This window comes from Lagenorhynchus albirostris, chromosome 6 (assembly GCF_949774975.1).
Source record: "Lagenorhynchus albirostris chromosome 6, mLagAlb1.1, whole genome shotgun sequence".
In the NCBI taxonomy this organism is placed as follows: domain Eukaryota; kingdom Metazoa; phylum Chordata; class Mammalia; order Artiodactyla; family Delphinidae; genus Lagenorhynchus; species Lagenorhynchus albirostris.
The window spans coordinates 78957974-78981862 of NC_083100.1; the positions used below are offsets into that span (position 1 = coordinate 78957974).

A 23889-nucleotide genomic window follows, 5' to 3' on the forward strand; every position below is an offset into this window, starting at 1 on the left:
AGCCATGCACCTGCCACCAGGAAGGACCCTGAGTCAGAGTGATTGGCCAGAGACAACCCGGAAACTAACCCTGTCGCCATAAAACCCGAGACTGCGAGCCACGTGGCAGAGCAGTTCTCCTCGTTTCCCTTACCCTGCTGCTTTCCGCCCGAGCGCCTCTTCCCAATTAAGTGTCTTGCTTTGTCAGCACGTGTGTCTCCTCAGACAATTCATTTTTGAGAGTTAGACAAGAGCCCACTCTCGGGCCCTGGAATGGGTCTGCCTTCCTGCAACACTGCTGTCTATTGTGTTGGGGGGGGGTGACAGGTAAGAAAAAATAAACAATGTATCTTCATATTTTTAGAAAGGTGTGAGTGCTATTAAGAGGGAATAACAGGGTGATAGAATAATAACTGGGGGGACAAATTTAGACTGGGTGATCAGAAACAGTCTCCCTGAAGAGGGCTCATTTGAGCTAAGGCTCCAATGACAGCAATGAGCCAGTTAAGTGAATATCAGGGAGGAGCCATCCAGGTCATGACATAGAAACGGGGGTGGGGTGGGGGGGTTGGGGTGGTGGTGCGGGCAAGTCCCCTTGGTGGGGAAGTAAATTTTATTCAAAGTGCAATGGGAAAACAACGAAGTGTTCAGACAGGGATCAAACCTGATTTACATTTAAAAAATATCATCCTGGGTGTGGTATCCAGAATGAATTGAACAAGGCCGAAGGCAAGGCGGAGGACGCAGTTGATCTGGGTGGTAGAGATAAAGTTGGAGATAGTGTGCAGTTTATGGAATGTACTAATGAGCTAAGGAAAAGAGGAATTAAGGAAGACAAGTGAGTTCTGAGTTTAAGTTCCTCAGTGGGTGGTAGTGCTATTTACTGAGAGGGAAGAATGGGAGGAAGGTCCTATTAGGCTTCACATGCTTATCAGACATTCAAGCGGGCATTTAAGTGTAGGAATCTGAATATAAAATATAAATTGGGGAATTACATATAGATCTACCTCATTGTTTTAAAATCTTCATACCCTTAGGCCTTAACAGATGTGCCATCGACCATATAATAAATAGTTCTATTTCATGGTTTAACTAGGTGGATCCCAGACTTTCCGAAAAAAATTATTGTATTACAAGCAATGCACAATTAAAATATCTGTACAGTATCTTAGTTCTACTCGTGCACTGTAACTTCAGTTCATTTCTGAAAGTGGAGTTGCTAATTCCAAGGATATATATGCATTTTTACTTTTCTTTTTTTTTTCACTTTATATTTTTGAGAGGGGCCAAAATCCTTAACCTATCTATGCTTGCAGCAACATTGTTGTTTCCTCATACTCTGGCTGACACTGGGTATTATCAGCACTTTTTAATTTTTGCCACTCTAATCATGGAAAAAAGGGGATCCTGTTATGATTTCAATTTGTATTTCTTAGGAGTGGAATTGAACTTCTGCATACTAGCCAGCTATTTGCTTTTCTTACTCATGCTCTCTTTGACTTTTAAGCTGTGTATGTAGATTCCCTGTGTCCCTGTGGTGCCAGACTCAGGAATCTGAGCGCGGGATGGCCAGGATGGTGAGCTCTCTTTTAGCAGGGACCTTTCATCCTGTGCTCTGCGCACCTGGCCACTGGTCCTGGACAGGGGACGAGAGGAGAAACAGGCGTGGTGCGGTGAGAACACAACTAGGGAGATAAAGATGGCATAGGAAGGACGATCCACTGCCCACAGGACAGACACAGCACCCGGAGAATCCCCGCATTCCCGCCGGGGAATCCCCCCCGACCTCTCTCCAGCTTGATTTCAAAAGTTGCGAAACTACCGAGGGCGTCCGGAGAGCAACTGCCCCAGGTCCGGGCTCTCATCCCGAGGCCCCGAGACCCCGAGGCCGCAGAACCGCGGGGTGGGGTGGAGGGGCTGTCTCCAAACGAGCGGGAACAGAAAACCGAAACCAAAACCCGTCAGCCAGCTCCCGCCGCGCCGCCCGCGCTCCGCTAGCTCTGGGCCCCGCCGGCCGCCGAGGGCGCGTCTCTCTTCCGCCATGGCAAGTTGCTTTTGCTTTGGGTTTTGCAGGGCGGAGTGGTCCTCGTCCCGTCACCACGGTCCCCCAGGAGGACGCGGAGACGGGCAGAACGGGCGAGGGTGCGGGGTGACCGGGGAGGCGCGGGGAGGGACCCCGAAGGCAAACCCAGCCCGGTTTGTCTGCACCTGTACGGGTGGCAGTTCCGCGCGCTTCACCGCAGGCCAGCTCCAAAGGGACGCATCGCCGCGGCCTCCTCCGGCACCTAGTGCCTGGTTGTCGGGGACACAGCTGTTTGGTCGACGAGTGGACTCGCAGGCAGTGTTAGGGCTTAACTGTTGTCCTGCCACACTTTGGGAGCAGGAGAGGAGAGAATTGCCCAGAAATGGAGGCCACCGTTTCCTTTTGTAAAGGGCCAGCAAGAAGGATTCTAGCCAAGGACACAGTTGGGAAAGCAGCCTGACGTCTTAGCGGGAATTTTCTCTTGTGGCCTTAGTTCTTTCTCCAGACACAAAGGGCTCTGTGTTGTCACCATCTTTGCTGCCTAGCAAGAACAGTTAGTAAATTTAAGATTTAGGCTTCCGTGTACTTTGGATCAAGCGCTTAAAAGCAGTGGCAGGGCCTTCAATTCCCGGTCAGAAGTGCCCAAGCAGTTGTGAAGTGCAAGTGCGACTTTGTTTACCGGTGGCAGTAAAGGCAACGTGAATGAAAATAGACACCTAATTTTGAGAAAAGGAATGTAAGCGAACTCAGTGAATAAATTTAATTATCTCTCCCAAGTGCTTTACTTACAAAAATAAACTCACAGTTTTTCTTTTTGTTTTCTGATACTATGGTCAAAAGTCTCTTAAAATGTATCATTGATGCAGGGAAATTGCCGTCATTTTAATACCTGCCGACCAAAATGCTGCTCATGTTTCAAAATTCTGTATCTCCATATGGTAACTCTTGAAAGGGCTATCTCCAAGACCTCTCTTTTTCTTCCTAACGGTGGGTAGAAGACATCAATAGACATCAAGGAGAAGTTTCTTTGATTTCAAAGATAAATGTAGACATTTGAACAAAGAAATATGGTATTAGTATTGATGAGGGCAGAGGCGGAGTAAGATTTTCCGAATTTAAATTGATTTAAAGATTTTCTTTGGCACTGATGAAGAAAAGGAAGCTAATACACTAGCCACTTATCCGTGGAGGTTGGTGTGGACTGTTAGAGCCAGATGTATAGTAAATCAAGACAAATCTCATGTGAAATAAAAATCCCCTTAAAGTCTCAAAAATCTGTCATTTTTTATTTTTCCTTTTCTAGAAAGAACTATTTTGGGATAATTACATCTTACCACTTGGGGCTAGGATGGAGGAACACATTTTTATATTTTTATTGTTTCCTGTGCAATTTATTTGTCCCTGAATATTTTAAGAAACTGTTTTCCTCCATTAAAAGTACCTCCCATAACAAAGAGTTCATAATTATTATGAGTTTCCTTTTCAGGAGACACTACCTTTTCTTTATATGTCTCAATATGAGCCATTTTCATCCTCCATTCCTCTGTCCCTTTGCTTTTGCTGTGAACTCTTTTGCATTATTTTTAATCAAAAAAAATTTTTTGTTGTTGTTGTTGTTGTTTTTGCGATACGCGGGCCTCTCACTGTCGTGGCCTCTCCCGTTGCGGAGCACAGGCTCCGGACGCGCAGGCTCAGCGGCCATGGTTCACGGGCCCAGCTGCTCCGCGGCATGTGGGATCTTCCCAGACCGGGGCACGAACCGGTGTCCCCTGCATCGGCAGGCGGACTCTCAACCACTGCACCACCAGGGAAGCCCTCTTTTGCATTTTTAATCAAATTTGACCATTAGTTAAAATTTGACCTCAGCCTTCAAGTTCTCTCTTTCATGAAGCCTTTTTTGACTGGTTTAGCCAGAATTAATCTTGCTTCCTAATCCTAAGTGAACTTTATTGTGAATGGTCCTGTATCCTTCTCAGATTTTGGGGTGTTGGTCTGTTCTTCTTGTAGAGAAGTAGGCCTCCCTCTTTTTGTGCCTACCAAGCTTTGTTGAAATGATTTGTGTATGTGCCTGCCTCCTTCTCATCCATAACTTAGAGGCTCTTTTTGTGTGTGTGTTGGTAATCTTAAGGCCCATCCAGGTGCCCCGCACATAATAAATGCTCAGTAAGGTTTTATGGTGGAACAATTTCAGGGTGAGGGGTGTGCTTTATGTCTTCGTATGTGTCATCTTTGGTACCCAGCATATTGCCAGATATAGAACACCTGCTTCATTAATACTGTATTTGTTAATTGATTAACTAATCGACAAGATACTCTATATTCTAAGAAATGCAGGTACATTTTTGCCACCTTATTTTATAACCACCAGCTGAAAAGTCAGAGGAGATGCTGAGAGAGTGCATATCCTGGGGGCGGTCATCACTGACTTTAGGCATTTTCTATTATTGAATTCCTGCTATGATAAATAAGGATTTCACTCAAGTAACCTCTGACTTCTCCCACCTTTCAAGCTTGAAAGTTTTATTAATATTTTTAAATTCTCCTGTGGACTATTTTTGTAACTTTCATAATATACTTAAAATTTTGATGGTATTACATGATTTTCAGTAATATAAGTATAGATTTTTCTTTCTATCTTTTTTTCTCAACTTCTGTTAGTTTTGCCTTTATTCTTACATTGACAGGGTTGAATGTTTCCATTTTATTCTATAATCATATTTAAGTCTTTGGTATTTTGAAGATTTAACAGAATTAGTCTAAAAGATAAAAACCAATGAGAGTGTCTATATTATTATGCAAACAGTAAATACTGTTTACAGCAGGGCCTAATAATAGTGTGCTGTGATTACTTTTTCTCCTTTTGGTCCAATGTCATGTGTATTTTTCCTTTTTCCACTTACAGAAAAATGTTCCTCGCAGCTGTGTCAAATAGATTCTCTTTTTTTGGTATTCTATAATTTACTGAAAACATGCACACTTTAATTTACTTATGATCTTCAGGCTTGGGCCCTTGCAAATGCCAGAAAGTGGAGGGGGAGGGGGCTTGCTCTGGGGTGCCAGCACCCACACTAGCAGGTCAGATTCTCCCTAGAGTGTCCATTCAGTTTCGTTTTGCCGCTAGCTTTTCAACTAATCTTTCTGGTTTTGGTCCCTTTTTTCATTTCTGAGGTTCTTGCCATGAAAGGTGTCACCTTTGCATTGCAACCCCCTTTTCTTTATTCTGGATTCCCTCTGTCTTATCCTTCCACATACTTCTGTATCTTTTCCGTCTTCAAGAAATTGTTGAAATCTCCCCTATGCTGCTGATTGCTCCCCTTAATTGTGTTTATTCTCTTTTTTATTCTTCTACTTTCATTTTAAGATGCTCCTGGGTTAGAATGGACACTGTGTGTGTGCTTAGACTGTTTTCTTGATTAGGGAGGTCAGAAGCTGTTTGCCTATCCCCAGTGAAGTCCTACTCTGAGTATATAGAGTCCTCTGAACTGAAAACCGAAACATCTTTATGATCTATTAACCGTTACTTGGACCTGTGAGACATCCTGTCCTCCCTGGGGGTAATTTAGGATAGATTATGTCTGAGCTCTGGTGTAATCAAGCTGGACTACCTATATATGCATTGGGAGAAGTTTATAGGTCCACTCCCCTAAATGAGCTGGGGAACAAATTAAAACCTTAATACAAGAAGTTCACAGAGAGTGAGCCCAGGAAAGGATCTACTTGCACTTGGTCCTCTGTTCCCAGGGTGGCACAGTCTACAATAGCATGTGCTCTCAGTGGTTGAATTCTATTTCAGGTATGTGCTGGAAGGCAGGGTTTACTTCACTGTAGCTCCAATGTTATTTCCAGGGTTTTATTTTTTTATGGTGACTTTTTCCTAATTTTACCAAAAAAAAAAAAAAAGAATATGTTCTTTATTACCTTATGTACTTTCAACTCTACAATCAAGAAAACATACAGCCAACTCCAAACTACAAAATTTTGTGGTTACCTTAACTTTTTTTTTCTTTTGTAACATCTTTATTGCTTTACAATGGTGTGTTAGTTTCTGCTGTATAACAAAGTGAATCAGCTATACATAAACATATATCCCCATATCTCCTCCCTCTTGTGTCTCCCTCCCACCCTCCCTATCCCACTGCTCTCGGTGGTCACAAAGCGGCGAGCTGATCTCCCTGTGCTATGCGGCTGCTTCCCACTAGCTATCTATTTTACATTTGGTAGTGTATATATGTCCTTGCCACTCTCTCACTTTGTCCCAGCTTACCCTTCCCCCTCCCTGTGTCCTCAGGTACATTCTCTACATCTGCATCTTTATTCCTATCCTGCCCCTAGGTTCTTCATAACCACTTTTTTTTTTTTTTTTAGATTCCATATATATGTGTTAGCATACGGTATTTGTTTTTCTCTTTCTGACTTAACTTCACTCTTTAATACAGTCTCTAGGTCCATCCACCTCGTTACAAATAACTCAATTTCATTTCTTTTTATGGCTGAGTAATATTCCATTGTATATATGTGCCACATCTTTATCCGTTCATCTGTCAATGGACGCCTAGTTTGCTTCCATGTCCTGGCTATTGTAAACAGAGCTGCAATGAACATTGTGGTACATGACTCTTTTTGAATTATGGTTTTCTCAGGGTATATGCCCAGTAGTGGGATTGCTGGGTCGTATGGTAGTTCTATTTTTAGTTTTTTAAGGAACCTCCATACTGTTCCCCATAGTGGCTGTATCAATTTACATTCCCACCAACATTATAGGAGGGTTCCCTTTTCTCCACACCCTCTCCAGCAGTTATTGTTTGTAGATTTTTTGATGACGGCCATTCTGACAGTGTGTGGTGATACCTCATTGTAGTTTTTTTTTTTTTCTCTCCGGTACGCGGGCCTCTCACTGTTGTGGCCTCTCCCGTTGCGGAGCACAGGCTCCAGACGCGCATGCTCAGCGGCCATGACTCACGGGCCCAACCGCTCCGCAGCATGTGGGATCCTCCCGGACCGGGGCACGAACCCGTGTCCCCTGCACCGGCAGGTGGACTCTCAACCACTGTGCCACCAGGGAAGCCCCTCATTGTAGTTTTGATTTGCATTTCTCTAATGATAAGTGATATTGAGCAGACTTTCATGTGTTTGTTGGCAATGTGTATATCTTCTTTGGAGAAATGTCTATTTAGGTCTTCTGCCCATTTTTGGATTGGGTTGTTTGTTTTTTTGATATTGAGCTGCATGAGCTGCTTGTAAATTTTGGATATTAATCCTTTGTCAGTTGCTTCATTTGCGGATATTTTCTCCCATTCTGAGGGTTGTCTTTTGGTCTTCTTTATGGTTTCCTTTGCTGTGCAAAAGCCTTTAAGTTTCATTATGTCCCATTTGTTTATTTTTATTTCCATTTTGCTAGGAGATGGGTCAAAAAGGATCTTGCTGTGATTTATGTCATAGAGTGTTCTGCCTGTGTTTTCCTCTAAGAGTTTGATAGAGTCTGGCCTTACATTTAGGTCTTTAATCCATTTTGTTTATTTTGGTGTATGGTGTTAAGGAGTGTTCTAATTTAATTTTTTTAAATGTAGCTGTCCAGTTTTCCCAGCACCACTTATTGAAGAGGCTGTCTTTTCTCCACTGTATATTCATGTCTCCTTTATCAAAGATAAGTTGACCATATGTACATGGGTTTATCTCTGGGCTTTCTTTCCTGTTCCATTGATCTCTATTTCTGTTTTTGTGCCAGTACCATACTGTCTCGATTACTGTAGCTTTGTAGTATAGTCTGAAGTCAGGGAGCCTGATTCCTCCCCCTCTGTTTTTCATTCTCAAGATTGCTTTGGCTATTCGGGGTCTTTTGTGTTTCCGTACAAATTGTGAAATTTTTTGTTCTAGTTCTTTGAAAAATGCCAGTGGTAGTTTGATAGGGATTGCATTGAATCTGTAGATTGCTTTGGGTAGTAGAGTCATTTTCACAATGTTGATTCTTCCAATCCAAGAACATGGTATATCTCTCCATCTGTTTGTATCATCTTTAATTTCTTTCATCAGTGTTTTACAGTTTTCTGCGTACAGGTCTTTTGTCTCCTTAGGTAGGTTTATTCCTTGGTATTTTGTTCTTTTTTTTTCATTGATTAGCTTGACTTTTTAAAAATTTTTGATTTAAAAAATTTATATCTCGGGACTTCCCTGCAGTCCAGTGGTTAAGACTTCCCCTTCCCCTGCAGGTGGTCCCTGGTCAAGGAGCTAAGATCCCACATGCCTCAGGGCCAAAAAACCAAAACATAAAGTAGAGGCAATTTTATAACAAATTCAACAAAGACTTTAAAAATGGTCCACATCAAAAAAAAAATCTTAAAAAAAATTTATATCTCAATCTTTTCCTTTGTGATTACAATTATTTTTAGGTCTTTCTAAAATCAGACAAATGTTAACCAGTGTTTTCCATATATTAATAAAAGGGGTTTCCTTTTTACATTTTAACTCTCAAATTTATATAGAGTTTATGCTGGCATATGGTATGAGGCCAGGCTCTAACCTTAATATTTGTTTTCAAGTATCTAATCAATTGCAAGAGCGCCTTTATTGAATAAAATAGCTTTTCCCACTGGTGTGTAACTTTGCCTATATTAAGCAGAATCCTATATATTTGAAGAGTATCCTACTGTGTTTCTGCAGGCATCAGTTTTGAAGGTCAAGGAATCCGAAGCTTCTGAAAGAACAATTGTAGTTGCTGGTCTTCCAGTTGGTTCCGTTAATGATCAGTTGCTGACCGTATTAGTGAAGAGTCACTTTCAAGATATTGAGAATGAGGGTGGAGTTGTTGAAGATGTGATATATCCAACAAGAACCAAGGGAGTTGCATATGTAACATTCAAAGAAAAAAAAGGTATTTCCCAATCAAGTTTTTGTAATCTTAGAAATACTTCTGTAATGAAATTAAAAATTGAATTTCATTAAAATAATTCATGGGACTGGTAAAGTTTAAAGTGTATTTAAAATATAATAATTCTATTTTTAAACATTTTTATTGGAGTATAACTGCTTTAAATGGTACGTTAGTTTCTGCTTTATAACAAAGTGAATCAGTTATACATATACCTATGTCCCCATATCTCTTCCCTCTTGTGTCTCCCTCCTTCCCACCCTCCCTATCCCACCCCTCTAGGTGGTCACAAAGCACCGAACTGATCTCCCTGTGCTATGTGGCTGCTTCCCACTAGCTATCTATTTTACATTTGGCAGTGTATATATGTCCATGCCACTCTCTCACTTTGTCTCAGCTTACCCTTCCACCTCCCTGTATCCTCAAGTCCATTCTCAAGTAGGTCTGCGTCTTTTCTCATCTTGCCCCTAGGTTCTTCATGACCATTTTTTTTTTTTTTTTTTAGATTCCATATATATGTGTTAGCATACGGTATTTGTTTTTCTCTTTATGACTTACTTCACTCTGTATGACAGACTCTAGGTCCATCCACCTCATTACAAATAACTCAATTTATTTTCTTTCTATGACTGAGTAATATTCCACTGTATATACGTGCCACATCTTCTTTATCCATTCATCTGTTGATGGACACTTAGGTTGCTTCCATGTCCTGGCTATTGTAAATAGAGCTGCAATGAACATTGTGGTACATGACCCTTTCTGAATTATGGTTTTCTCAGGGTATATGCCCAGTAGTGGGATTGCTGGGTCGTATGGTAGTTCTATTTTTAGTTTTTTAAGGAACCTCCATACTGTTCTCTATAGTAGCTGTATCAATTTACATTCCCACCAACAGTGCAAGAGGGTTCCCTTTTCTCCACACCCTCTCCAGAACTTATTGTTTGTAGATTTTTTGATGATGGCCATTCTGACTGGTGTGAGATGATATCTTATAGTAGTTTTGATTTGCATTTCTCTAATGATTAATGATGTTGAGCATTCTTTCATGTGTTTGTTGGCATCTGTATATCTTCTTTGGAGAAATGTCTATTTAGGTCTTCTGCCCATTTTTGGATAGGATTGTTTGTTTTTTTGATATTGAGCTGCATGAGCTGCTTGTAAGTTTTGGAGATTAATCCTTTGTCAGTTGCTTCACTTACAAATATTTTCTCCCATTCTGAGGGTTGTCTTTTCATCTTGTTTATGGTTTCCTTTGCTGTGCAAAAGCTTTAATGTTCATTAGGTCCCATTTGTTTATTTTTGTTTTTATTTCCATTTCTCTAGAAGGTGGGTCAAAAAGGATCTTGCTGTGATTTATGTCATAGAGTGTTCTGCCTATGTACTCCTCTAAGAGTTTGATAGTGTCTGGCCTTACATTTAAGTCTTTAAGCCATTTTGAATTTATTTTTCTGTATGGTGTTAGGGAGTTTTCTAATTTCATTCTTTTACATGTAGCTGTTCAGTTTTCCCAGCACCACTTATTGAAGAGGCTGTCTTTTCTCCACTATATATTCTTGTCTCCTTTATCAAAGATAAGTTGACCATATGTGCGTGGGTTTATCTCTGGGCTTTCTATCCTGTTCCATTGATCTCTATTTCTGTTTTTGTGCCAGTACCATACTGTCTTGATTACTGTAGCTTTGTAGTATAGTCTGAAGTCAGGGAGCCTGATTCCTCCGGCTCTGTTTTTCTTTCTCAAGATTGCTTTGGCTATTCGGGGTCTTTTGTATTTCCATACAAATTGTGAAATTTTTTGTTCTAGTTCTTTGAGAAATGCTAGTGGTAGTTTGATAGGGATTGCATTGAATCTGTAGATTGCTTTGGATAGTACAGTCATTTTCACAGTGTTGATTCTTCCAATCCAAGAACATGGTGTATCTCTCCATCTATTTGTTCATCTTTAATTTCTTTCATCAGTGTCTAATAATTTTCTGCATATAGGTCTTTTGTCTCCTTATGTTGGTTTATTCCTAGATATTTTATTCTTTTTGTTGCAGTGGTAAATGGGAATATTTTCTTAATTTCACTTTCAGAATTTTCATCATTAGTGTATAGGAATGTTAGAGATTTCTGTGCATTAATTTTGTATCCTGCTACTTTACCAAATTCATTGATTAGCTCTAGTAGTTTTCTGGTAGCACCTTTAGGATTCTTTATGTATAGTATCATGTTATCTACAAACAGTGACAGCTTTACTTCTTCTTTTCTGACTTGGATTCCTTGTATGTCTTTTTTTTCTCTGATTGCTGTGGCTAAAACTTCCAAAACTATGTTGAGTAATAGTGGTGAGAGTGGGCAACCTTGTCTTGTTCCTGATCTTAGTGGAAATGGTTTCAGTTTTTCACCAATGCGTATGATGTTGGCTGGGGGTTTGTCATATATGGCCTTTATTATGTTGATGAAAGTTCCCTCTATGCCTACTTTCTGGAGGGTTTTTATCATAAATGGGTGTTGAATTTTGTCAAGAACTTTCTCTGCATTTATTGAGATGATCATATGGTTTTTCTCCTTCAATTTGTTAATATGGTGTATCAAATTGTTTGATTTGCGTATATTGAAGAATCCTTGCATTCCTGGGATTAACCCCACTTGATCGTGGTGTATGATCCGTTGAATGTGCTGTTGAATTCTGTTTGCTAGTATTTTGTTGAGGATTTTTGCATCTATGTTCATCAGTGATACTGGCCTGTAGTTTTCTCTCTTTGTGACATCTTTGTCCGGTTTTGGTATCAGGGTGATGGTGGCCTCATAGAATGAGTTTGGGAGTGTTCCTGCCTCTGCTATATTTTGGAAGAGTTTTAGAAGGATAGGTGTTAGCTCTTCTCTAGATGTTTGATAGAATTCGCTTTTGAAGCCATCTGGTCCTGGGCTTTTTTTTGTTGGAGGATTTTTAATCACAGTTTCAATTTCAGTGCTTGTGATTGGTCTGTTTATATTTTCTATTTCTTCCTGATTCAGTCTCGGAAGGTTGTGCTTTTCTAAGAATTTGTCCATATCTTCCGGGTTGTCCATTTTATTGGCATAGAGTTGCTTGTAGTAATGTCTTATGATTCTTTGTATTTCTGCAGTGTCAGTTGTTACTTCTCCTTTTTCATTTCTAATTCTATTGATTTGAGTCTTCTCCCTTTTTTTCTTCATGAGTCTGGCTAATGGTTTATCAATTTTGTTTATCTTCTCAAAGAACCAGCCTTTAGTTTTATTGATCTTTGCTATTCTTTCCCTCATTTCTTTTTCATTTATTTCTGATCTGATCTTTATGATGTCTTTCCTTCTGCTAACTTTGGGGTTTTTTGTTTCTTCTTTCTCTGATTGCTTTAGGTGTAAGGTTAGGTTATTTGAGATGTTTCTTGTTTCTTATGGTAGGATTGTATTGCTATAAACTTCCCTCTTAGAACTGCTTTTGCTGCATCCCATAGGTTTTGGGTTGTCGTGTCTCCATTGTCATTTGTTTCTAGGTATTTTTTGATTTCCTCTTTGATTTCTTCAGTGATCTCTTGGTTATTAAGTAGTGTGTTGTTTAGCCTCCATGTGTTTGTATTTTTTACAGATTTTTTTCCCTGTAATTGTTATCTAGTCTCATAGCATTGTGGTTGGAAAAGATACTTGATACGATTTTAATTTTCTTTAATTTACCAAGGTTTGACTTGTGATCCAAGATATGATCTATCCTGGAGAATGTTCCATGATCACTTGAGAAAGAAGTGTATTCTGTTGTGTTTGGATGGAATGTCCTGTAAATATCACTGGAGTCCATTTTGTTTAATGTATCATTTAAAGCTTGTGTTTCCTTATTTATTTTCATTTTGGATGATCTGTCCATTGTTTAAAGTGGGGTGTTAAAGTCCCCTAATCTGATTGTGTTCCTGTGGATTTCCCTTTTTATGGCTGTTAGTATTTGCCTTATGTATTGAGGTGCTCCTATGTTGGGTGCATAAATATTTACAATTCGTATATCTTCTTCTTGGATTGATCCCTTGATCATTATGTAGTGTCCTTCTTTGTCTCGTAATATTCTTTGTTTTAAAGAGTATTTCATCTGATATGAGAATTGCTACTCCAGCTTTCTTTTGATTTCCATTTGCATGGAACATCTTTTTCCATCCCCTCACTTTCAGCCTGTATGTGTCCTTAGGTCTGAAGTGGGTCTCTTGTAGACAGCATATATATGGGTCTTGCTTTTGTATACATTCAACCAGTCTATGTCTTTTGGTTGGAGCATTTAATCCATTTACGTTTAAGGTAGTTACTGATATGTATGTTCGTATTACCATTTTCTTAATTGTTTTGGGTTTGTTATTGTAGGTCTTTTCCTTCTCTTGTTTTTCCTGCCTAGAGAAGTTCCTTTAGCATTTGGTGGTGTTTTGGTGGTGCTGAATTCTTTTAGCTTTTGCTTGTCTGTAAAGGTTTTAATTTCTCCATCAAATCTGAATGAGATCCTTGCTGGGTAGAGTAATCTTGATTGCAGGTTTTTCTCCTTCATCACTTTAAGTATTTCCTGCTACTCCCTTCTGGCTTGCAGAGTTCCTGCTGAAAGGTCAGTTGTTAACCTTATGGGGATTCCCTTGTGTGTTATATGTTGTTTTTCCCTTGCTGCTTTTAATATTTTTTCTTTGTATTTAATTTTTGATAGTTTGATTAATATGTGTCTTGGCTTATGTGTTTCTCCTTTGGTTTATCCTGTGTGGGACTCTGTGCTTCTTGGACTTGATTAACTATTTCCTTTCCCATATCAGGGAAGTTTTCAGCTATAATCTGTTCAAATATTTTCTCAGACCCTTTCTTTTTCTGTTCTTCTTCTGGGACCCTATAATTCGAATGTTGGTATGTTTAATGTTGTCTCTTAGGCTGTCTTCATTTCTTTTCATTCTTTTTTCTTTATTCTGCTCTGCAGTAGTTATTTCCACTCTTCTATCTTCCAGGTCACTTATCCGTTCTTCTGCTTCAGTTATTCTGCTATTGATCCCATCTAGAGAATTTTAAATTTCATTTATTGTGTTGTTCATCTCTGTTTGTTTGCTCTTTAGTTCTTCTAGGTCCTTGTTAAGCGTTTCTTGTATTTTCTCCATTCTACTCCCAAGATTCCGGATCATCTTTACTATCATTATTCTGAATTCTTTTTCAGGTAGACTGCCTATTTCCTCTTAACTTGTTTTGTCTGGTGGGTTTTTGCCTAGCTCCTTCATCTGCTGTGTTTCTCTGTCTTCTCCTTCTGCTTAACTTACTGTGTTTGGGGTCTGCTTTTTGCAGTCTGCATGTTTGTAGTTCCCGTTGTTTTTGGTGTCTGTCTCCAGTGGCTAAGGTTGGTTCAGTGGGTTGTGTAGGCTTCCTGGTGGAGGGGACTAGTGCCTGTGTTCTGGTGGATGAGGCTGGATCTTGTCTTTCTGGTGGGCAGGTCCATGTCTGGTGGTGTGTTTTCGGGTTTCTGTGGCCTTTTTATGATTTTAGGCAGCCTCTCTACTGATGGATGGGGTTGTGTTCTTGTCTTGCTAGTTGTTTGGCATAGGGTGTCCAGCACTGTAGCTTGCTGGTCGTTAAGTGGAGCTGGGTCTTGGCGTTGAGCTGGAGATCTCTGGGAGATTTTCGCTGTTTGATATTATGTGGAGCTGGGAGGTCTCTTGTGGACCAGTGTCCTGAACTTGGCTCTTCCACCTCAGAGACACAGCCCTGACACCTGGCTGGAGCACCAAGAGCCTTTCATCCACACAGCTCAGAATAAAAGGGAGAAAAAGTAGAAAGAAAGAAAGAAAGGGAGGGAGGGAGGGAGGAAGAAAAAGAAAAAAAGAAAGAAAGAAAGAAAGAAGATAAAATGAAGTGAAATAAATAAAGTTATTAAAATAAGAAATAATTATTAAGAAAAAAATTTTTTAAGTAAAAAAAAAAACAGAAAAATGGACAGACAGAATCCTAGGAGAAATGGTAAATGCAAAGCTATACAGGCAATATCACACACAGAAGCATAGACATACACACTCACAAAAAGAGAAATAGGGAAAAAATATATATATATCATTGTTCCCAAAGTCCACCTCCTCAATTTGGGATGATTTGTTGTCTATTCAGGTATTCCACAGATGCAGGGTACAACAAGTTGATTGTCGAGATTTAATCCGCTGCTCCCAAGGCTGCTGAGAGAGATTTCCCTTTCTCTTCTTTGTTCACACAGCTCCTGGGGTTCAGCTTTGGATTTGGCACCGCCTCTGCGTGTAGGTCACCTTAGTGCGTCTGTTCTTCGCTCAGGCAGGGCGGGGTTAAAGGAGCAGCTGATTCAGGGGCTCTGGCTCACTCAGGCTGGGGGGAAGGAGAGGTACGGCGTTGGGGGCGAGCCTGCGGTGGCAGAGGCCAGTGTGATGTTGCACCAGCCTGAGGCGCGCCGTGCGTTCTCCCTGGGAAGTTGTCCCTGGATCCCGGGACCCTGGCAGTGGCGGGCTGCACAGGCTCCCGGGAGGGGAGGTGTGGAGAGTGACCTGTGCTTGCACACAGGCTTCTTGGTGGCGGCAGCAACAGCCTTAGCGTCCCATGCCTGTCTCTGGGGTCCGCGCTGATAGCCGCGGTTCCCAACCGTCTCTGGAGCTCCTTTAAGCAGCACTCTGAATCCCCTCTCCTCGTGCACCAGGAAACAAAGAGGCAAGAAAAAGTCTCTTGTCTCTTCAGCAGCTCCAGACTTTTCCCGGACTGCCTCCCGGCTAGCCGTGGCGCACTAACCCCTTCAGGCTGTGTTCGCGCTGCCAACCCCAGTCCTCTCCCTGGGATCTGACCTCCGAAACCCGAGCCTCAGCTCCCAGACCCCGCCTGCCCTGGCGGGTGAGCAGACAAGTTTCTCGGGCTGGTGAGTGCTGGTTGGCACCGACCCTCTGTGCGGGAATCTCTTTGCTTTGCCCTCCGCACCCCTGTTGCTGTGCTCTTCTCTGTGGCTACGAAGTTCCCCCCCGTCCGCCACTTGCAGTCTCTGCCCTCGAAGGGGCTTCCTAGTGGGTGGAAACCTTTCCTCCTTCACAGCTCCCTCTCACTGGTGCCGGTCCCATACCTATTCTTTTTTTTTTTTTTTTTGCGGTACGTGGGCCTCTCACTGCCATGGCCTCTCCAGTTGCGGAGCACAGGCTCTGGATGCGCAGGCTCAGCGGCCATGGCTCACGGGCCCAGCTGCTCCGCGGCAGGTGGGATCCTCCCGGACCGGGGCACGAACCCGTGTCCCCTGCATCGGCAGGTGGACTCTCAACCACTGTGCCACCAGGGAAGCTCCTGTCCCTATTCTTTGTCTCTGTTTTTTCTTTTTTCTTTTACCCTATCCAGGTAGGGTAAGTTTCTTGCCCCTGGGGAGTTTCTTGCCTTCTGGGAGGTCTGAGGTCTTTTGCCAGCGTTCAGTAGGTGTTCTGTAGGAGCTGTTCCACCTGTAGATGTATTTCTGATGTATTTGTGGGGAGGAAGGTGATCTTCAAGGCTTACTCTTCCGCCATCTTGAAGCTCCTCAATAATTCTATTCTTGAGTATAAAAGTGGCACAATAGTGTGTTAAGCAGGAATAAATGTGAAAATGTCTCATGATAGAGTTGTCAATAACTGGCAGTCTTAAAGACTTCTTTTTTTCTATATTTTAAATCTGTCTATATCTCGGGATAAAGGTGATATGTTTTATTGTAGAAAATTTGTAAAATACAGAAAAAAACCCCACAAAAGTTATCTATAATCTCAAAAAAAGGTAAATACTTGGACAATTTTGAGGTGGCTTCAGCAGTATAATTATACCATTTGCTTCTCTTTGATCAAACCAACAAATGGATATTCTCATATAGTATCTGCTTTATTACTGGGAAAGTTGGACTGAAGATATATGGTTTGGATCTGAGGTTAGAGTGAGCCATTCTGTTCCCCACCTCCAACCTGACATAAGTGAGGAAGTTGGGTCTGCAGAGCTATTCACCCCTCCAGCCTCATGGATGGGGCAGCCTTCGGTACAGCACAGTGGCTGGTAGAATAAGTTGCCAAAGAAAGGTGAGTCTCCATGCCAGCCTTTTGGAGGTAAAAGTACTACATAAGAGTAGGAGCAGAGGAGACCTTGCTCTGCTTGAGGGAAGATAGGGTCCAGAGAGAGATCCAAAAGACTGTGGGTTATCAGTGTGGGTATCTGTGGGTATCCAAAAGACTGTGGGTATCTCTCACCATTCGTTATGTCATTCCTTCTCAATGGGGATGTTCAGGTAAGGGATGGCGGGAAGGGCTCCTTATTATTTCTCTAAGGGGAAAGTAGAAGTTAATAAGTTTATATTATTAAGGGAAATTATTAGTTTTGTGTATTGCATTGATTAACTCAGAGAGAGAAAGAGAGGGCTCATTCATTCATTTATTCCCAAGTATTGAGCGTCTATTACTTTTCAGGCACCATTCTAGGCCTTGAGGTTATACAGCAATGAATGAAATAGGCAACATATTTTTTTTTCATGAAGCATACATCTGTGGAGAGATAATAAACAAGCCAATAAATGAATATATAATTGTTGTGTGCTTTATTTATTTGTATATTTATGTATACTTATATATTTATACATATTATATAATATTGTGCTATAAAAAATATAAAGAAGAATAAAGGGATAGAATGTGATGGATAGTGCTACTTTAGGTAGAGCGGGTAGGAAAATACTCTGTTTGGGTGACATTTGAACAGAGACTTGAATGAAGTAAGGGAAAGACACATGCAGATAAGGGGGAAGAAAATTCTAGGCACAGGGAAGGACTGGGAAACATTCTCTGAGGGGCAGCCTGCTGGGCGTTCTGAAGAGCAGTGGGGAGGTTCGTGTGACTGGAGTGGGATGAGCAAGGAGGAGAGAATAGGAGATGTGGTTAGATGGGCAGCTGGGACCAGGTTATGTTTAGGAGCACGTGGGTCAAAGTAAGGTGTCTGGATTTTATTCTAGGTGACATGGGAAGCCATTGGAGGGTTTTAAGCAGAGGACTGACAGAATGTGATGTCCTTTTTAAACATGATCCATCTGGCAGACACATGTGGAGCATAAGAGCTACCAGTCGGTGCTGGTTTTGACTAGGGTGGTAGCAGGGCAGGTGATTGAGAACTGGTGGGTGTTCAGAATTTGTAGATGGACTAAGTGTCATTTTCTGAGATGCTGAACACGGGAGGAAGAGTACTTTTGGAAGGGAGCTAGTTATTAAGAGTTGAATTTTGGTCGTTGAGACGTCTATTCAGATAATGAAGTAGAGATTTCCACAGGCAGAAGGGAGAAAGGTCGATGTTGAAGAGAGAATTTTCAAGGTGATTTACATAGAGAGATGATGTCTAAAGCTGTGGAAATCGTTGACATCACCCAGGGGGTGGGTGTAAGGTTAGCAAAGAGGTGTGAGGCCTGAGGCGGCGGGGCAGGGGGGTGGGAGGGGGCATGCCAAAGCCTAGAGAATGGGGAGGGAAGGATAATTAGCGAAGGAGACTGAGCAGGTCAGCCAGTGAATTAGAGGAAAACAAACCAGGACAGTGTGATATCCTGGATTCAGAAAGGTGAAGTCTCCTCATGACCATAATTAACAGAGTGGTGGGGGATTTACTTTTAGGTGTTTGTTATGTATTATATATAACATACAAAACATGCAGGTGTTTTACGTATGTATGTATACATATATATGTATAAATTTTAATGTGTTAAAGTAGAAGGAAAACTATGTAAATGCTGAATTTAGAGGAAACACAGAAAAAATCTTAGGTATTTTAAAAGCATTGAACATCTCTATTATTATTAATTAAAATAATTATTAGTGTCTTGTGCCACAAACACTTCTGGTGGCCCTTTTTCCACTTAGTTGCAGAGAATGTCATCAGAAAAGAGAAACACTATCTAGCAGAGATGGTCAGACCCGCTCAACTCACCGTCTCCCATTTTAGTGAAAAGGTAAGTGTAATGCTGATTCTCTGGATCCCATTTCTTCTGCAGAGTATCTCCTCTACATAGGAGGCACAAAGCACCCTCATCCCATGACTTCTAGAAAAGAAAGTGCAAACTCCTCTTAACCTGAGGCGGTGTTAAAGGTCAAACCTGTGTCTTGAAATTTTTTTGTTATTGCCTGGTCATTTTTATGTTTCTCTATGACCCTCTTAATGTTTTTAAAGTGACAGTGAGCTTTTATGCTGTCATAGATGATGTCAGGCATCTACCTAAAGACTTCTTTTGTAGGGGAAAAAACAATTAGGATGAACATTAAAAAGGAGCTTTGAAGACACAGTAAAGGTGGAAGTAAGAGGAAAAAGTAAAATTCAAAGCATTGGTTTAAAACTTTATTCTGTAAGAAACCTAGGGTTCTGTGCAGCCATCTGAGGAACTTCTAACTTGGAGGGCTCTCTACGGGGACCCCTATCTACAGAGCAGAACCAGAACAGTGTATTTCTCTGGGTTCTGCTTAAGACTTTGTTTCAAAAAAGCATTATGCCTCTGAAAAAATATTTGACCACCTTTATTTAGGGTAATCCAGTGAGAAATGTGAATCCCAAATCGAACACTGTGGCCTTGATAGGGTTGTGACATCCGTCTGATGGGCAGCTATGGCGCAAGAAGCCAGCTGTGCTAGGCAGCTGAGGCCTGGTTTAGGGGCTACTGCAGGGGAGACCAAGAAAGTGGCAGAAAAAGAGTGTGTTTATGTAGTCTGCTCCACTAGGTGGTGCTGTTTTAATTTCTCTGTTTAATTTTAGGTCTTCAGCTCTGTAAATGCTGTCCTTGATCTTTCTGTTTTTCGGAGTCAAATTGGTCTGAGAAGTCTGGTAATGGACCTGAAAAGGGAAATCCCAGCTTTATGCTTCAGTCCTTTGGAAGCCAATGGAAGAATCTCCGTTCAAGGATCATTTCTGGCTATCAAGAAGCTCAAAGAGTCTTTGCTATTAAAAGCAAGTTCTCTTTTAGAAAAAAACAGGAATAGACAGAGCCCCAGAGGGAGTACATGGAAAAGTAGTCACTCTTTAAAGCCACCCAGGTCCTCAACACCTGAGACTATGAGAAGAGGAGAAAGGCTTGTTCTCGACACAGATATTTTCCTTTACCTGAAAAAGACGAGCGGATTTTATGAAAGCACACTGAAAAAATTTCATGCTCTATGTCAAGAGACAGTGGATGGTGAAATTACCACACTTTGTATAAGGAATGCTCAAGGTGGTTCTCAGCCAAACAATGAAAAACAGGTGAAAGAGCTCATTGAGAAATATTCACATGCTCTTCACTTCGAGCTTAGAAAGGAGACATTTATTTTGGAAGGAAAGGAAAATAGAGAGAAAAGAAATATTAAGCTGGCATGTAAGCAACTAAGTTCAAGGTACCTTCAGGTTCTGGTTAATTTTTATCATACGCACATTGACATTATAGGATCTTCTTCTGACACGTACTTGTTTAAAAAAGAGGTCATGAAATTAATAAGGCAGAAAGTTAGGTAATAAAATCCTCAGCAATAGTAATAAGAATGGCTGCTGCCTTCCCTTACTGAGCAGTGGTGATGTCATGAGTGATCCCAGCTTTACAGACATTATCTCATTTAATTCTTTTTTTTTTTTTTTTTGGCTGCACCGCACAGCTTGCGGGATCTTAGTTTCCCAACCAGGGATCAAACCTGGGTCCCCTGCCGTGAAAGTGTGGAGTCCTAACCACTGGATGCCAGGGAATTCCCTATCTCATTTAATTCTTGTGAACATCTTTCATCACAGGCATTTCCATCCTCATGTTATAGGGGAAGAAACTAGGATTTGAATAGGTGAAAACACTTGTCTGAAGTTATCTACCTGCCCATCAGCAGGAGTTAAACCCAAAGATAATATCTAAGGTATAAAACTTCAAAAATTATAAAACTAAATTTAAAGAAACTTCACTTTCTCTGCAACCCCAAATTCTTAGAAAAAAGAGGTAGCCTTCATTCTAACATATAAGAAGTTTGGATGATTATTATGCCATTGGCAATTTCTTAACATTTACAAAATTTGCGTTTACTCCAAATAGAATTAGAATCCTAGCAAAACTCACTTGAGAAGCTACTTACATGGTATTTCTGATGCAGGTAGTCATTACTTGACCAAATCCCATACTGTATAAGGCTACTGGACATGCAGAACATTTTTACTGCTCCTTACTTAGCCTAAGTACTTACATAAAATGTTGGTTCTCCTGTTGGAATTATGAAGGGAGTATAGTGTCTATTTTATAATTGTATTGTAAAATTAATAGCATTTCAGGAATAAGATCATGGATAATAAGAATAATAGCAAACACTTACTTGCTAGGCATAATTTTAAGTGTATTACATATCTTTACTCATTCAGTCCTGACAGCAGCCCTGTGAGGTAGGTGCTATCTTTATCCCCCTTTCACACATGAGGAAACTGGTGCCTAGTGATGTAATATAACTTGCCCATGGCTCTGATTACCGAACGGTGCTTCTCCCTTTTGTAGTCTCTCACAATTCTACTTAAACAATTGAGAAATGTTTCCTTAAAGATGACAGAAGGATTTGAAAATTCTTTACTGAAGGGTAGCCAGAGCTTGTAAGTCATTTGGTTGTCTGTGACTGACCTGCATTTAACTTAGCATTAAGCCAATTTTAAGTACCGGGGACACTGCAGAGACCCTCCCAGGATAATAAAATGATACATCTTGCTCATCTCAAAGTAAACAAACATGGTTACGATGATTTGAACTGTTTATATCAGTAGAAAAGCATAAGAAAAATCTATATGCTTTCATTTTTCTTAGCTACCTAAATCCCAAATATGTAAATGATTTCTATTTCTTTAAATATGTTATTTCATTTCTGTATGGCTAAACTTTTTGCATGGGAAAATTCTCTTTATATGAAGTGTCCAATAAGGTATCTTTAAAAAGGTGTTTGACTTTCATTTTGCTTCTAAGGGTTTGTCTCAGTCTGGGTCCAGTCGGGAGAGAGAAGGCACACAGTAATTTGAACAGGGAAACTTTAATATAAAGAATTATTAACTATGACGGGATTGGAATAATGAGGGATTGGCTCATAAACAGAGAAAACTCTACCAGATAATAGGAGTAACAGATATAAGGAGTAGTTTAGACAGAGCACCCAGGGAAAACCTCCCCCGCCCACCCTACAGCTCCGAACTTAGATCCAGACTTTGCCATAGGGTTTGTGCCAGGGAATCTTGCTGGAGATCCATCCTCTAGGGTACTGGAGGAATCTGTTTAGAAGGTGTCTCTCCAGCGACCCTTCATTACAACATGCCTGAGGGGATTTCTGGGGGGAGCTGCTGGTGGCCGGGTGCCGCTGGCCATTTGGTACTATGGGTGCTCAGTGCTGGGGAGGCCTTGGGTTTGGGCGTTGGACGCTGGAGCAGCTGCCCATGCTGCACGAGCCTAATGCTGGAGAAGCTGCGTATGGGGGACCCTTCCTCTGCCTCTGCCGGGGACCTGGATTCTGAGGAGCCTGCCAATTGAACACACTGAAGGAGGAACAAGGCTCTTTCCTCCTGCAGTGCCTCTCCAGCGCCCTCTACTGAGAAAGCTTAATATCTTGCCAGCTACAAAGGAAGGATAAAGGGCCCAATTTGTTTTTACTGAGTGCCTACTATAGGATGAATTTATAGCTGAGTCAATAAATTGATAACTGGCAGTTATATTTGATACCTGCCAAGGCTTTCATTATTACCACAAATTTAATACCAATAGAATAGTCTTTCAGGGACTTCCTTGGTGGCGCAGTGGTTAAGAATCCACCTGCCGGGCTTCTCTGGTGGCGCAGTGGTTGAGAGTTTGCCTGCCGATGTAGGGGACACGGGTTCGTGCCCCGGTCCGGGAAGATCCCACATGCCATGGAGCGGCTGGGCCTGTGAGCCATGGCCGCTGAGCCTGCGTGTCCGGAGCCTGTGCTCCGCAACGGCAGAGGCCACAATAGTGAGGCCCGCGTACAGCAAAAAAAAAAAAAAAAAAAATCCACCTGCCAATGCCGGGGACACAGCCTCGACCCCTGGTCCGGGAAGATCCTACGTGCTGCGGAGCAACTAAGCCCGTGTGCCACAACTACTGATCCTGCGCTCTAGAGCCTGTGAGCCACAACTACTGAGCCCGTGTGCCACAGCTATTGAAGCCCGCACGCCTAGAGCCCGTGTTCTGCAACAAGAGAAGTCACCGCAATGAGAAGCCCTCACACTGCAACAAAGAGTAGCCCCTGCTCACCGCAACTAGAGAAAGCTCGCACAAAGTAACGAAGACCCAACGCAGTCAAAAATAAATAAATAAATAAATAAATGAAAAAAATCCTATTAAAAAAATAGTCTTTCAACAAAGAGCTGGATCAGAATACTGAGGCTCATTCCTTGACTGGATAGACACTGAATGCTAATTGGTTTATGGGTATGAATATAGCATCTTCTGCTTGAGAAGATTATGTAATTCAGGTGTTTTACATATTGCTGTCCATTTTAGAGTTCATTTAACAGCACTGTCCTTATAATATGCTAGTCATGTAACCAATTTTTATCCTTAATAAAAACTGACATTTTAATTTTCAAAATGGTAGTAATGATTTTTATTAAAATTTATTTTTGAAGGTTACTGATGCTCAGGAAGATGATATGAATTCTATCCTGTTCTAGCCTAAATCCTGTTGTGTGTCTGCCATTGGGAGAAAAACGTATCATTTAACTAGATAATAAGTTGGTACTTTTCAAAGAGGTTGCAGATGGTTAAGAAAGCCATTCTCAAGTTAAAAGAGAAGATGTGGGAGTTTCAGCTTATGATGAAAAAGAAGAGTGGGAGAAAGTGTGGGAGAAAGGAGAGGCATTTTGAGTATGAAACTCATTCAGGGATTTTTGTTGAGCTCATCCTCTGGGTTCTGGAGACAACAGTGGGACGTAAGACAGAAATGTTCAGTGACTCCTTAGAAGTTACTGCCTAGTCTGGCAGAGAAGGCAGGCAAACAAGCCATTACAATAGTGCTTGCTATAGAAGTACTTGGGGTAGGGTTGGAGGGTCATTTCTTAC

At 41.3% G+C, this 23889-nt stretch overlaps 1 protein-coding gene across 1 annotated transcript; it reads left to right on the plus strand.

Annotated features, from left to right (window-relative positions):
* Positions 1-1805: 1805 nt before the first annotated feature.
* RBM43 (RNA binding motif protein 43) lies at positions 1806-23419 on the plus strand. The gene is made up of 4 exons (XM_060151501.1): positions 1806-2023; positions 8660-8870; positions 18713-18801; positions 19596-23419. Exons 1-4 carry the CDS (start codon positions 2021-2023, stop codon positions 20325-20327), a joined length of 1035 nt encoding a protein of 344 aa, XP_060007484.1. The 5' UTR covers positions 1806-2020; the 3' UTR covers positions 20328-23419.
* Positions 23420-23889: the final 470 nt, after the last annotated feature.